The sequence below is a fragment of the Drosophila navojoa genome, chromosome 5 (genome assembly GCF_054131105.1).
Source record: "Drosophila navojoa isolate 15081-1374.11 chromosome 5, UAZ_NAV_1.0, whole genome shotgun sequence".
NCBI lineage: Eukaryota > Metazoa > Arthropoda > Insecta > Diptera > Drosophilidae > Drosophila > Drosophila navojoa.
The window spans coordinates 4049975-4066205 of NC_142893.1; the positions used below are offsets into that span (position 1 = coordinate 4049975).

Here is a 16231-nt window from a genome sequence, read left to right on the forward strand (position 1 = left end):
TGGCGTTAACAGCGCTCTGTTATCGGCAGTTAACAGCGGGAATTCCTCTGCTGGTCAAACCTGTTGCTGCTCGGCTCCCTCTTTAAGCTGCGCTCTATCGGCTTTGCTTATGAGTAATGAACGTTTCTTGGAAGCATGTGTCATGCTCTTCAGTAGCAGCGGCAGCCGCAGCAGCGGCGACGTCAGCGGCAGCTTTTGTTAACTGTTTAGCGTGTGCTTTGTTGCCGTTATTGTTGTTGCTGTTTGCTGCTCCTCACTCATTTGCATTTTTACAGTTTACAGTTTACAGTTTATTGCCGGCTGCTGTTGCTGCTGCTCTGCTCTGGCTGCTGTTGCTGCTGCGCCAGCTTCTTGTTAAATTCGTGCAATTTCCGTTGAAGTTGTGACTCTTGGGCGCCCCTTTTGTGGGTGTGCCCGTAAAAACCTCGATACACAAAATTTATGAATGAATCTTAAATTGTATTTCGATTTCACAGTTTGCTTTCAATTTGTGGTTTTTGCGTTTCTCAATGGGCATTAGTCATACGATAGCGTTTGTCTGTGTGTATGTGTGCGTGTATGTGAATGTGTGACTGAGACAATTAGCACCTGTGTGGCACACGCCTATGACTGGAGCTTACTTCATGTAGATTTTACGAGGGAACTGAGGAAGCTGAGATCTAAACAAATTTGTATAGGCATAGAGTATATTCTTATGAGGGTACATAGATGCAAATACTTAATAGAGAGAATATATCACACTTTGAACTACATGTCTTATTTAATCAAATCATATTTATATATTTTAAACAACATATTTTAGCTTTACTTTACTCAGCTTATATTTTGTATTATACTTTACTTAAAAATACAACTACATCAACTATAAAATCTTTAAAAATTGTATAAAATTATAAAGTACGATTATAATTTCTTCGCATTCGGGGAATTCGACAGGTCGACTAGAAATACTAATGAAATTCATTTATGTGGGCTCATATGTATACGTATGCATATATCTAGAATTTTAGTCACTGGGAATGGTTATGATTTGCTTGGTTTTCTCAATAAATATTTGTGGAAAAATAATTTCCGTTTGCGTGTTGGTGTCGCTGACTTTTATCCCACTTAGCCATTAGCCATTTAGCTGTTGGGCATTAGACTTTGGTCATTTAGCATCAATTGAGGCTGTAGTGGCTTTGTCTGCTTGGGTCAACTGAATCGAGCTGTGAGTCAGCAGATGATACGATCCCCCTGCTCTCTACTCCCTGACCAATAGATAACTTTTGCTTTATGTGCACTAACTAGAGAGGCTGTGGAAAGAGGGCGGGTTGGGGCTTGGTGCTCTGTAAACAATCTCAGAGACTACAAATGATATGTGCACATGTTTATAATTTATTATGAGCGGAAAATTACAGAGAAAAATGAGACTGCATAGATGGGATGATAAAGGCACATGTGTGAAAGATCAGCTCAGATTTAAGAATTAAAGTTTTCGTATTTATATGAAATAGCAAGAAGAAGAAAAAAAAGCTGATGATGCCACAAAATGCCAACTGCCAAACTGCCAACGGCTGACGGTTGACTGTTGACAGCTGCTGCTGCTGTAGGTGGAGTGGGACAGGAATCGTATGTAGAACTTGAAGAGCTCTTTAAGAACTCTGGAACTGGAAACGTATCTCTTTTTATGGCATTGACAACTTGCAGTTGGCTGCGGGTCACACACACACACAGACACAGTCACACAGTCACAGGCTGTGGCGCCCCGCAGCCTCGCTTTGTGCTGCTGCAGCTGCATCTCTTGACAAGAACAATGAAATATTTATGAGCTTCTTGTTTCTTCACTGCGTTTTGCCTTTTGTTTATATAGAAATACATGTACACATATATATGTATGTATATGTGTCTCTTTTAATGGAAACTATTTATCGTTCTACTCGTATTTATAGATTTTTCATATAGTTCGATTTATGCAGAGCTGCGGTTCATTGCCATTCGCTTGAACTCTATAGAGCTCTGCAAATATAATAATCATATTTTATACCTATTCCTCTCCCTCTCTCTCTCTCTCACTCTCACTCTCTCTCTTTCTCCCTTTATAGCCACATATCTCTAGTCTAATTGTTGTTATTATTTTATATTTATTTCTGATTCTAAACTTTATCACGTCACGGTCAGTTAGACTATTCGCATTCACATTCAGTTAGTCGTAATTCAAATTGTCTTATTGGCATTTGAATTCCAATTGGATATGTTTTTTTTTTTTCTTACACAATATATAATATGCCTACGTGCCTGCATTTGCTAATGTTTGAGGAGAACAATCGGAAACCAATGCGAATGCAAACGGCTCGAGATCGTTGCACATTAAAGATATCTTTTTTTCGTATAATATGCAACAGGAAGTAAAGCAGTTGATGAATGTAGAGATAAAGATTGTTTATTCTAGATAAATATGGGCTATACTCAATGAAAATATATATATGGTGTTTTTTTTGTTCTAAAAACTAGTGTATAGAGTCGTCTAAGGTAAGCTGCTGAACTAATTGAGTTATAGTGAGATGAAGAAATAATCTATAACAGTATAAGGGTGGTTTTTTATTTCTATTGATACATATTCATAGCACGGGAACTGTATATTTATATATTTTTGTATGGGTGAGTCTATCATCGGTTATATGAGAGTCTACAATAGATATTTGTTCTAATTTTTGTAATACCGAATTTCAGCTGCTCAGCTGCTCAACTAACTGAGTTAGAAATAGTTATATATCGTCTATATGCTATAGGCATTCGATTATAATAAGCTGCAAGCATTCTGATCTTGTAGAGTTCACCTTAACACTAAATATGTAGAGCTGTTCATATACCAAGTTTCAGCCATATAACTGTTTAGCTAGGCAAATACTCATATGTGAGCCCTAGACAAGATAGGGACTGTTATTCCATCAGACATTACATGCTGTTATATCATGTCAACGTTATATCATATCACATAAGAGTTACATCTATCTGCCATCTGAACATTTTATTTGCGGCTGACTCAGCTTAGCTGAGATTGGCCAGCTCGTAGAGCCCAATGACTCATCAAGATTTTGTTCTCTTTGGGGACTTTGCCCGCGGGAAGTCAAACTTACCACCGTGAATGTTCAGAGTGTTCCGAAGTTGCCTTTTCGGCAATTGTTGCACGTAGAAACTATGATGAATGTGTTTGTGTACCTAGACCGAGTGCTACACGTGTCTGCAGATCAAAGTTAAGATAAGAATCAGCGCAAATATTGCACATACACACACACGAACACACTCGCAGGTAGGCAGACTCTGTGTAGGGGCGAAAGAGTTTGTCCAGCTAGTTCTTATCAGAGGCCCTCAGATTGGCCAATTGCTGATTAGACTTTTATATGACGCATTGATAACTCAAGAATTAGGCAAAGGTTAGCTCTTGCTCGCTCTCTCACTCTCTCACTCTCCCTCTCGTTTACTTGGCAGTTTCAGTTAGCTGTTTTCGTGTTGGCCTAGCCACAAATCAAAATATACAAAAATTCGAATTCGAATTTCAAATTGGAAGTCGAATGCAAATCGCAAGCCGTTTCGAGCGACGTCTTTGAACTACGCGAACCGTTTCATAGCACGTTCCGTGTGCGACTCCCGTTTGTTGTTTAGCCACAGTCAACGCGTTGGCTTTGCCATTGCCTCTAGCTAGCTAGCTCTACCTAGCACTTCCCTCTCCATCTCCATCTGTCTCACTCACTCTCTCTCTCTCTCTTGCTCTTTGTCCTCCTCGCTCGCTCGTACAGTCTGTTGCTGTTTCGTGGTGGCCTGAACTGGCTAAATTACGCGCTGTTAACTTGTCTGTTGTGCCGTTTCTTTGGCGCGACAAACGCCGGCGAGACTAAGCTCTCTCTCTCTCTCTCTCTCTCGCTCTCTTTCTGTGTGTGCGTGTGTGTGTCGGTGTGTTTTGAATTCAAATGGTAATGGGCATTCGTCTATTACCTGTGCTACCTTTTGCCTATATGTTGCGACTTTCCTCTCAGCTTTTTGGCGTCATTTAGGTACTCTAACTAGAGAACAGTTATATTGACTATTAACTGATATTCGTAACTACTGCGAGATTAAATTATATTTCCATTTTACTACAAATTACAATCTACAAATTTCTATGTGTTCTTAAATAAAATATTCCCAGCTAATATAGCAAAGTAAAGAAAATATTATAAAATCTATAGCAAAAATTACTTTTACTTTCTCTATTTTTCATTTAAAAGAAATCAAAATTAATTAAATATATTCATCTATATATAAGCATTTCTGTTAGAGCATTCAAAATTCGTTTTGCCTAATTTAATTTGTTGCCTGTTCTATTTATTGGAATGGTACAGGCGGCATTTCGAATGAGCACAAGTTCGTCGTCGGCGTCGACGTCGGCGTCGCTGTCGTCGAGTCACGCGACTAACAATAAACATAAAATACACAGGCCACACACTCACACACATACACACCCTGCTTGGTTTTTCATAGGAATAACTAGAAAATAATTTCCTGGCACTTTGTGTGGTCAAATTGGTTTTCGTGTTGTTGTTGCTGCTGCTATTGGCTGTCATGCAACAGGCCACAACAAAAGTTGAAAAGCTCTGAGAGCCGCTCCTCAGCATGAACAGCGTACTTACCTCAAGCTGCAATTGTGAGCAGGAAAATAAGCAAAAATGCCCAAATGACAAAAGTCCTCTTAAGCTTTGATCTAAGCTAAGCGCCGCTGTTAAGCTTAACAGCACTGTTATCGCCGTGTGTTATTAGTGATTCACGCTATTAACGGACTGCTTTAAAAAGCTTTTGCTTTATTTTTTTATTTTGTTTATTTTTATTTTGTATTATTTTCTTTTGACTGATTTAGCCGGAAGCGTTGTTGCTTGTCTTATAGTACACTCAGTAGGGCTGGTATTTGCGTAATATATGTAAATATTTTTGTATATATCATATATGTATTTTCTTTTTCGCTTTTAATGTCTAGTCTTTTTCCAAACAATGCGCGCACTGCAGCTAAAAATTAAATAAACAATCAATTTCAATTTCAGTTTCAGTTTCACGAGTTTGCAACTAGACTGAAGTCGACGTCGCTGCGCTTAGATACTTTTATATGGCCAGTGGCAGAGGCAGCAACGATCCAATCGCATCAGTTTGTCAGTCAACGCATCGCTGTCGACGTCGACGGCGCAGTCGTTGTCGGCGTCCTTAACTGTCAGACGGATGCCTCAATGTGCTGTGTTTGCTTCTTCCTCATTTGTTTTGGGAAGTATGCAAAGCAACAACAACAACAACAGCAGCAACAAAGCTCAAAGCTAGAATAATTGCATTTAGCCTTAGAGCTGCCTAAAGTCTCATCTCTAGTTTATGTTCTCTTTGCATTCTCTCCACACTCTTGCTCTCTCGCTCTCTCTGCCTGGCACGGAGCCAGGCGGCGATCGCCTTGACTCATTCCTGTGACGCACTGCTCGATAAGAACTGGAGCTGAAATTCCTGCTGACCAAAATGATATGAGAGGCCGCAAATTGCATTAGTATTAAAAAATCTCCTCGCACTATCTCTTTCGCTCGCCCACTCTCTCTCGTTTATCTGCCTCGTCTCGTCTCGCTGAATCATTTGATATGCGCGCCGTTTCAAAGTCTCAATTGGTTCGCTTTACCGCTGCTGCTGCTGTTGTTGTTGTTGTTATTGTTGTCGCTGCTGTTATTGTCGCAGCTAAATTTCATTTTATATTGTTCTTATGTTTTGATTTATACGTATTGAAACGTGCAGGAATGTCCCCATTCTTCACCAGTTGTTGCTACTGCTGCAGCCTCTTCTTCTTCTTCTTCTTTCACCTCCTGCTGTTTGCTTTTCTTTGCATTTAATTGCTCCTTTGTAACGCAAAGAGCGAATGAACAATATGGAAATGAAACAAATGCGACATAAATCGAGCTCTTTAGTTGCAATGAATAATGCAATCAGGAAATCAACTTGACAAATCAAATCGCACAAATCAAAAGCCAATCCTTTTCTTTTCTTCTCTTAAACATATCTAGAATATTAACTGCAAGGAAGAGCTATAAATAAATAAAATAAAAGAGATAATAGAACAAATTAATAGCTCTATCGTTCTGAATGTTCTATTGTAGTGCTCAAATGGAATATATTGGGTGAGGGCAGCATAAATATCAGTGAGACGTGCCTAGCGTTTCATTTCCATTTGTTCCGTGGATTTGCTAAGCATACTTTTAGGCGTCTATTTGGCCATGTGCAATCTTGGATAGAATGTAAAGAAGAGAAAGGAGAATCGAGAACAACTGTCATGGGCATGCATAAATCAATATATGTTTTACCGCATTATATCTCTAATCTGTCTCTTAGCTATCATAAATTGTTAAGGAAATCATTCTTCTACATTTTCGACGCACTGCAACACTAAAGATAAGCTTATCAAACATAGAATGCCTATAAATCAACAATTTCCCTTTTTCTGATTACCTCAAATTCGATTAATGAATGCTCAAACTCTTTAAAACATGTAGCTGATATAATATGATCATGAATCATTTACTATTTACCGTTATTATGACCTTGAGTCGTCCGTTCGCGTGGTTTGTGCAGTCGGAGCAGACTAACCTTGACTTTAGCCGGCTGCGTGTCTGAGCCACCTTTGTCTGGCTCAGCCAGGTCTCGCCTCTGTTGGCTTTAGCTCTTGGTACGTGTTGTGGTCGCATCGTAGGACCCGCCCAGATGCATCATGAGACGCACTTTTGTTCTCACACATGCATAAGACAATACAATTCATAATTCATATTGAACAATATGTGACTAGCGCAGCATTTCTCAGAAATATCTTGAGCAATGCTTTCGCCCAAAAAAAAAACCAGACGACAAATGAATAAACAAAAATTTTTGTTATATACATAGATCGCAATGTAAAAGTGGGGCATATTGGTTTTTACATTTAGATTAGTTCAATAGAGTAATGATTCAACATTGCAAAACTTGAACGGGCACTAAACAGTCGGCTACGCTCGACTACAAAATTCACTTTAATGCAAAAGGGAAACATTTTGGGTTGAAAAAAAAGAGAAATAAACAAAATTTTTAATGCGAATCGCTGGATTTTCAATCAAGTATCGCAGTTGCTCAAGAGTGCGGATGACTCGCCGACTGATTGAGGGCAGTTGAAGAAGAAAAAGAAGCAGCCGAGCAGGGGTAGCAGTAGGCGGAGACAGAGAATAGATAATTCGTGCTGGGGTCTGTTTCCAATTAGCAACAACATTGAAGCGCAGCCAAATTCACTTGACAAGCAAAAAAAAAAAAAAAGAATAAATAAAAATAAATAAAATAAAAAAAAGTTGAAAAAAACTTTTTAAAGCCAGACATTGTCAATGTTGACCCTCTGCGATGACCAGAGCTGTCATTTAGCACAAACGAGATCTGAACTGAATCGAATATGCATCGGACATAGAAACGAGTGCAGCGGCTGCTTTTAGCTGTCCGATCACGTGTCTTGTTAACTTGGCTAACAGCTCGATCAGGAGTCAGACTAAGCGTCAGCCTCTGTCTCAGTCTCAGTCTCTGTCTCAGTCTCAGTTTCAGTTTTGAGCCGCTGCTCAATTAGTCGCGTCTGTCCATACATAATATAGATATTCATATCGATATATCCGCATATCCGCTAAAAATTGAAACACTCTCTGATTGCTGATAAGCGCGAGCGACACGAGCTGAGCTCAGTTAAGCTAAGCCTAAGCCAATTAGCCACGTTCCTTATGCACTTCAACAGCAACAACAACAATGGCTACAATGGCTACAATTGCCGCCTATCTATATCTATATATGTATATGTACGTATATATTCTCTATAATTTGCATACTCATCTATCAGTTAATGGCTTTTACGAATTCTAAATTCGTGTTTGCACAATAATTACATTTGCTTTGCTAATCATTGCTGTCACATCTTATGCCGTAGTCATATTGCTTTTAGCCATCTAGCGTGAGGATGAGGTGAGAATGCACAAGTTAGATATGTAAATGTAAAGAGCTCTAGGAGTTACTCTGAGCTATCGTAGTAAATTGGCAAATGGGTCAAAGTTCGATTAAATTGCGTTTAAGCTCATCAATTTTTAACGTTAATAATCTTAGCTCTATCAGAAAGAATTTTATATTATCTAATACGTAAGCCCTAATCAACCCGGGAAGATTTCAGTTATGCATAAGCGAGCTATGAAACGCTAAGAAGACTTCCACGTAAAAGGTAGGAGAAGAATTTGTTCTCAAAGAAAGAAGCGATTGCCAAAAAGAGAAGAAAATATAAAAATATACTATTCGGTCTGTAGAATTTTCTTTATTGGATTCAGTTGGAAATCTGGTTTGAAAAGTTTTCAGTATACATAAATGTTGAGCTAGATATGAGATCTACTGACTAATATATATAGGATATCCCAAGATATGGAAGTCAATATACAATGCACAATACTTACACAATTTGTATACTTACTCAATTGTCTCCCATCATATTATATCGCCTTTCAAAGCTTTTTCTTAGATACACATTCTAATGAAAATGCTTAATATGTGCTATTATTAAACATTTCCATAATCCACTTTAATCTGAAATACATCTAACTAAAAAGGAGTTCATTTTAGGCCAACTTAAAGGACTCCCATTGCATACACTCCCCATATTTTCTCGCCCACTCATTCGCACTCTACTGCATGCTTGAAGCATTAAAATTCCTTTGGTATCTCCTCGTATTTGGCATTTCTCTTGGAAATGGGGAATATTTTTGTGGCTAGAGCGTGCATTTTGCTGGTCTTTGAGTTCCATTTTATGGCCATATAAATATACAATTAATAATCATAATATTTTCAATGCTGATTGTTGTTGTTATTGTAGTTGTTTTTGTTGAGCATTACGATCACGTTCAGCGTTCAATGAACGCGCAAGTGCAAAAGGCAATCATCAAGCAAAGCATAACAACAAATTTTTGCTGTGGCTAAACGTGGACAGCCAAATAAACAACTGCAGATGACCAGCAGAGACAGTAGAGAGTCGAAAGAGATGGCACGACACCTGGTGAGAGAGATAGAGAGAGAGAGTGCGACAATGCTGGCTATTTGCATTTGTCAAACAAAAGCCACCCTAAAAATGTTGTTTCGGAATGCAAATATGAAATGCGAACCGCTTTTGGCACCGCCTGGTTAGATGAACCACTGACGCCCCTGCAGTCTGCGCCATATAGAGCTGCCAAAATTCGCATGACAACCAACAACAACAACTACAACAACAATAAAGAATGCCGTTCCATGTTTATTTGGACTGCATTTGCAATCGGCCAGGCGAAACACCTGAAATTCGTACTGGAAATTCTGTTGAAATTTCAACAGTTCTGCCTGGCTTGCGGTTTCCTGGTTCAATGCGTTGTTTGCTTTAATGTCAATTTTCATCTTTGTACATTTTGTGTTTTACTTTTTCTTTTTTTTTCTGTTTTGTTTTTTATTTGGTCGCGTAATCCTGTATTCCATTTAATTCGCAAATATTGCGCATACGCCGCGTTTACCTCGAGTGCCGTCGTCATTTTTCGTCTTCATTTTTCCCCACCTTTTTCGGTGAGCTGCTGCCGCTGCCGCTGCTGCTGCTGCCGCTGCTGCTGCTGCTGCTGCTGCTGCTCTTCGTCTGTTTATTTATTTTATTTTTGTTTTTCGTGGGCCTGCTGCTTGGTCTCTTCTCGGTCTGAGTCTGGGTCTTCTGTTTTGAATGCCGGTCACGTTTCCGCTGCCGCAGCACGTATTAATGAGCAATGCCTCTTCAGCACCTCCCACATCCTCCCCCCCGCCCCTCTCATTGCCACGCCCCTTAAAACCATAAACTCCACTGTTTCTGTATCTTTTGCGCCCCCTTGACAATAATTTTGTATATATACACAATATATATAATTTCGCTCTGTAGACAACAGTTATGGCATTTAATGGTTGAAGCATGCAGCACTCAACGGGATACCCTGCACTTGAAGTGTGTGTGGGGTATGCATAGCAGCGTTAGCTGTTTGTGAATTATTCCTTGTAGCTTATCGATGGCTTTACAGGGTATTTTATCATTTTTATTAAACAAAGTTAAATTTACAGGGTATCTTCTAACACTACCATAAAAACCTCCTCTAACTCTCTCTTTTGTTAAATATGGAATTTATGATGGAATGCAAGCTTAAGGGATATGTTTTATATTTATAGGGTATCTCTTAGTCTAGTCCTAGTAATTACTTTCACATTAGCTCTAGGCTAGCTATATAACTACCAACTTGAAACTCACTTATCAATTTCAATTAATTTTTATAGGGTAACTGCAGGTCGTTCAACTCAAGTGAGCTGCCGAGCTGATTGCAAGTCCCTGGAGAATCGCTGTAAACAAATAAGAAAACAATCAGAATCAAGTGCGACAGGCACTTAACTGGCTCCCATTGTCCATCATAAAGAACGCCAAAGTGGGCGTGGGCGTGGATGGCAGTGCCCTGCCCGCCCCAAGGGTCTTCCCGCTTCCGCCTTTGGGGCGCACCCCACAGGCAAGTATAGGCAAATAAATTATTTATTGATCGCAAATATTTACTAACAGCAGCCGCAACTCACTCTCATTGCAGCCACTCGAAACTTGTATGTGTGTGTGTGTGTGTGTGAAAACCGCTTGATTAAATGCACATTTGATTGTCACTGGACGCCGTGGATCCTGCAGGACGAAATGGACGCTGTGGCATCAGTAACCAAAGAAATTGAAGCCGCAAAGCAGCTTATCAGGCCGGCGTATGCGCAGGATGCCAAACTGGAAGACGGACATATCGTCGGCCACATTCATATCCAAGGCCATCAGCTTCTCGGCAGCCAACGGATGCCACGAGCCAAACGTGCAGCCGGAATTCATCTGGAATAAATTTGAGTTGAAGGTGGAATATGTTGAAGTCGTATACCCCCCTGGACTCACCTCTTTGCTGTAGTAGTGGCAGCGGCCATTGAGTCGCGTCGAGGGCACATACTCTATAAAGTCCACCTGGGGACAGTGCGGAAGTAGCAAAGCCAAGCCTAGAATTTAAGTGAAAAACAATTTGTAGAAGACATATATATACATATATGAAAAAAGGTTTGAGAATTAAAGTTAACTTTAATTAGTAAATTTAAGAGGCAGAGACTTCTATCAATTAGCTGAAATTGAACGGAGATAAAACTGTATGCAAAAGGATAAGGATAACAGCGTTAAGCTAAATAAATAAATATGTATATATTCCCTATGTTCTACGATTATTCCATAATGTTTATTCAGTCTCAACTATTATTCTTTCGAAATTGGTTAACCACTGATTTCCTAAGCTTATATAAAAATATACTATAATTTATTTATTTATTTATTAAATAATTAACATTTTTATACATGAATTAAACTGCGAAAAATCACGATCAAAACAATCTATACATACATAAAAAATAAATAGAAAATAAAACGAATAAAAATTTCATAGCATACTTTTAGTCTGCACAAGAAAATATCAATTAAGATAGAAAACTTAGAAAGTATTGCATACCGATGTGCGAATATAAAAGAAAATTTAAGTTTTTTGTTTTTTGAGTATATGCTGTATTTAAGGATTTAATTGTTTAAACTATAACATTTTTAATAAATAAAAAAATTTATAAAATATATATACATTGTTGTTGCTTATTTAGTTAAAAGTCTGCCCCAGCCCTCGGCTAAATGGCACGTTTTTCGATTGAAATTCTGCTGAAATACCAGGCGAACAGAAATCGCAGCAAGTAGCCGAAGAATTTGGTGAATTATAACTTGTGTAACATACTTTTAGTTGCTTGCTTAAAAGCACTCTTGGCTCAACTGAAAACACCTCCAATTTAAATAAATATACGTTACATTTAAGGATTTTTTGTTTGTTTAAACAATAAAATAATAACATTTATAATAAATAAAAAGTTGTAGAAAAGTATTTGTTGTTGTTGTCTATCTAAAAATATGGCTGGCAGCCGCAAAATGACACGGATTTCCATTGAAATTCTGCTGAAATACCAGGCGAACAGAATTCGCAGCAAGCAGCCGAAAAATTTGGTGAATCAAAATTTTTGTTGCATACTTTTAGTTGCTTTTTTTTCATTCAAATTCTAAAAGGCGCCAAAAAATGTGGAAAACAAATTTTGTAGCATACTTTTAGATGCTTGCTTAAGGGCAGTTTAGGCTCAACTTAAAATATATCAAGCTCAACTCGGCATGTTTGTATAATGTAAATGATTCTATATCTCAGCAGCCAAAAGGTTTATTGGAATGTCCTCTGGCCAGTCGAGGATTCTGATTGCGCCAAGCATTTTAAAATATTACTCAACAGGATAAGCAGAAAGAAGGTCTTACAGTTTATTGATTTGTTCTTCTAATTCTTAATTCTCAATGCCAATTGACGATCATTGCTTGAGTTTGCCCTCCCGCTTAAGGATGCAGCTTCATTGGCGGTTCCTTGTTGTACTCACCTATGAAACCGGAGCTGGGAGGATTACGACGTATGGCTCGATTGCCGGCAAACATTTGCAGGCTCTGCCAGAGGCGCCACACGGAGTGCGGATCGATGAGAAAGGCGCGCGACTTGGGATAGCGACGTCTGTAGATCTCGTAGTTGGTGAAGAGATCGTAGTCGGCGCTGGTTAGCCAATCCTCGAGGGTGCCATTGTAGCGGCCGGGATCCCAGGCGGCGATGGTGACGTTCCTGAAGATTGGCGCATGAGCGAAATCAAACTCCGGCTTGGTGACCACCTGCAAAGCGATCGATTGACGTTGACTGACCTTGATTGATGGCCCATGCAAGCGACTTACTTGTGAATTGACCACGCGAATTGTCGTTTTGCTGCCCACGTCCGCCTCGTGGCCGCGGGTGGGTGCGTTATTGAAGCGCATGACTATATCGTGGCTATCTGGCAGTCGAAATGACATCAATCATCAATCAGTCAATCATAGTTAGTCTCCGTACTCACCTATAAACCTGCCCAGCTTGGAGCCCGCCAGCGACCCGGCGCTGGAGACAATCGCACAGGTCTTGATGTTCTTCACATTGCGAAAGAGTTTCTGGCGCGGAAAGAGACGACCGAAGGGCAGCTTGTTGAACGGCGGATCCTTGCGCCGCAGGACACGCACGCCCGCCTCCATGACCAGGCAGCTCGAGGGATAATACTGCTCCTCGAAGCTGTCGCCAAAGACGGGCTTGTAGTCCACGTTGTAGTGATTCGAATCATTCAGCGATTCGCTCATCGAGCGCTCAAAGCTCTGCACAATGCGACGCCGGAAGGACGCCGTCTTATTTTGGCACTCGCTCGAGTACTTGTCGTGGCACAGATAGAGCTTGGGGCTGAGCGTGAGTTTCGTGTTCTTTGACACCTTCAGGCGTGGGTGTGGCGCCAGCTTGGACGAGTTGATGGCCGGACTCTCGCGACTCTCCACAATGAATTTCTCATTGGGATTCCAGCGCACATGAAAAACGCTGCGGGGCAGGCGCTGCATTGCGGCTGTCATTAGAAATGTGAACGGGAGTGTAAACAGAAACGCCCCACACTAATCAACTCTACTCTCGAGTGACCAAAAGAAAACTTGGAGCAATAATATTGTAGTTTACGGAGTTCATATTTTATTCAAATTTATTTTCCTCTCGCTCTTATTTGGTCACCCTCAAATACACCACACTACTCATACTCACCACTGCGCGTCTTGACTAATGCTTTGCTCACCACAGTAGCATGCGCTGCCGCTTCTATTGGTTCGTGCACTCGCTGAGCTTTGTACGCTCGCGACGTCGACGCCGACGCCGGTGTCGCTGCCGCTGCCGCTGACGCTGCCAATTGAAATATTAATGCAGCAAGCAGCAGGCCACTGATTAGCGTGGCACGCTCTTCTTCTTTGCTACACACATGCAACATTTTTAAAGCATTTCCTTTCCTTTTATTTTGCACGCAAAGTTGAGTTTGTTCTTCTTCTTTTGCTTAATTCTTTTTTAGTCACGTTCACTGTCGAGATACATTTGTATCTGTATCTGTATCTGTGCGTGGCAATTGAGTTGGCAAACTGCTGCAGAGTTTTCCTCTGCTTCTTCTTCCCCTACTTGACTCTGTTTTTTAATGGCCTTTGCGGCTTATCAATTATTTATTTAACGCTCGTTTTATGGCCAAACGTTTAGCCAACTTATTGTGTAATTGTTTATTTAGATTGCCAGTTAAATAACCTAATCGACTTTGCTCTATATAGAGAGCCAAGGGACACGGACCGGGTCACGATTGAAAGTTAAATAAAGTCAATTTGGTTCGATTTGAGTTGCTCGTTAGTGAGTCAATGAATGTGATATGTGCCCGTGTTTATATAGATAATTGTGTTTCGTTTGCTAATGAGTGTTGTAAACAAAAGTTATAATAGTTTCATTACAGGTGCTCAAGGGAGCGAGAACTTGATATTCGTATTGCTTTGTAGTTGATTCCTTATTCCTGCTGTTGTAGGAGTCTTCAAAATAAAAGATCTTTCAATTATATCAGTTATATATGTAATGATATATTATTATAGCCATATAGATCTATTAAAATACATTTGTAGGGGATCAACACAGATTCATCAGCAAAACTTCATGATCCTAGCGAGCCGCAATAGAGAAGATAACTAACCTAACCTAGCAATCAATCAACTTATAGATAAAGAAGATCGAATGTCTGCAAAATGGGATTCATTGGAAAGTAAGATAACTATGAGAGCCTGAGACCTACATACATATTCTCTTAGTTCAGGAAAAGCAATCCAAAGACATCATCCATATATCTGTACTCTATCAATACTTCCCAGATATTAACAGCATCCTAAACCTATATAGCTATCCTAAACCTATACACCTAAATCTTAATCAAACATATACGAGTCTATATCTATATATACTGACAGGAACCTAACATATAGCCGAGCTTAAGTTCATATTAAACACATATACATACATATATGTAGTATGAGTAGTAGTTAGTAGTTTCTGATAAAACCCTTTGACATATTTTATCCATCGTAAAAACTCTGCTCCAACAGTAAAAATATTTGCATAAGCCAAAACTAAATTAGATTTTAATAAAACTAAACCGAAACTAAAAACTAAAAATCAAAAAAGTTTAGAGACGAAAAAATTCATTCTCAATACAGTCATAAATGTATATATGTGTATGAATATATGTTTGACTATATACATGTGTAACTCCATATATATATATATACATATATGAATATATACAAGCAAATATATGTATGTATTTCTGCTTAGCTCGAGCGAGTCACTCGCTTTTTGGCATATTCCCGCGTCAATTTCAATTAGATTTTGACCTTTTGTTTCGACGGGTTTAACATACATATACATATACATACACATATATGTATATACATACATATATATATGTATTTTTTTAAATAAAGTAAAAAGCCGTGTTGCCCAATGTTTGTGATGTTGTTGTGGGTGGAGGGATGGGGGCGTGGCCTGGCGGCTTAGTCGCGGCATTTGTAGCTGATGCTGTTGGCCATAATTAACACGGTGCACAGGGCCGCGGCAGATGCTGACATGGCTAAAAGCGAGTCGTGTTATTTGTAATTAGTTTTCGCACACACACAGTACACTGAGTGTGCCACGCCCCCAGCTACCATCAGCGCCTTATGGGCCAAAAGCAACCGCAGCTGTAAAAACCTTTTGGGGCCCAGTTGACCATCAGCTCGTTAGCGTCGTGCACCGTTATCCGTGTGGCCTATGCAAATATTTGGACACTTTTACACACAATCCAACACACACGCACTTGGACTTGGACTATGAGGCACGCAACTGTGGCATGTGGCCGTCGCCAGTTGCCCGTTCACAGACAGTCGATGTCTTGGCCGGCTGCGTAGCTGCGTTGCTGCGCTGCACGAACTTTCCCTTTCGCGTGTCGAAACGTATCTGAATCTGCGGCACAGTCACAGCGACTGCCACTGCCACTGCCACACGGAGGCAACACCTGCCCGCTTGCCCGCCGCTCTGCCTGCCCCAATGGCCGGCACTTCGGCAAGCTTCGGCCGGCACTTCGGCAAGCCCGACTCAGCCGCAGCTGCTGTTGCTTCCACTGCTGCTTGTCTAATTACGGTCCGCTTGTTGTGGCCCCTACAGAAATTGGCATTAAGGATATACATACATATATACAAAGGCAAAAAAATAGATATGTATAA

At 40.0% G+C, this 16231-nt stretch overlaps 1 protein-coding gene and 1 long non-coding RNA gene across 3 annotated transcripts in view; one reads left to right on the forward strand and one right to left on the reverse strand.

The window, feature by feature from the left end:
* The window catches only part of LOC108654335 (uncharacterized), a 30413-nt gene extending 19654 nt beyond the window's left edge, over positions 1-10759 (forward strand). The window contains exon 3 of the long non-coding RNA XR_016197063.1: positions 10327-10759. This is a non-coding gene — a long non-coding RNA (uncharacterized LOC108654335). The remainder of the gene's footprint in view (positions 1-10326) is intronic.
* SiaT (beta-galactoside-a-2,6-sialyltransferase) lies at positions 10556-14484 on the reverse strand. 2 transcript variants are annotated; one of them, XM_018105547.2, is made up of 6 exons: positions 13719-14482; positions 13003-13530; positions 12845-12942; positions 12505-12784; positions 10964-11061; positions 10556-10903 (listed from the first exon to the last, which is right to left on the reverse strand). In XM_018105547.2, the coding sequence occupies exons 1-6, from the start codon at positions 13936-13938 to the stop codon at positions 10739-10741; spliced, it is 1389 nt and encodes a 462-aa protein (XP_017961036.1). In that variant the 5' UTR covers positions 13939-14482; the 3' UTR covers positions 10556-10738. The 2 variants fall into 2 exon arrangements, with proteins under 2 accessions (XP_017961036.1, XP_089117973.1); XM_089261847.1 differs by having other exon boundaries at positions 10556-11061; positions 13719-14484.
* Between the last annotated feature and the right edge of the window lie 1747 nt (positions 14485-16231).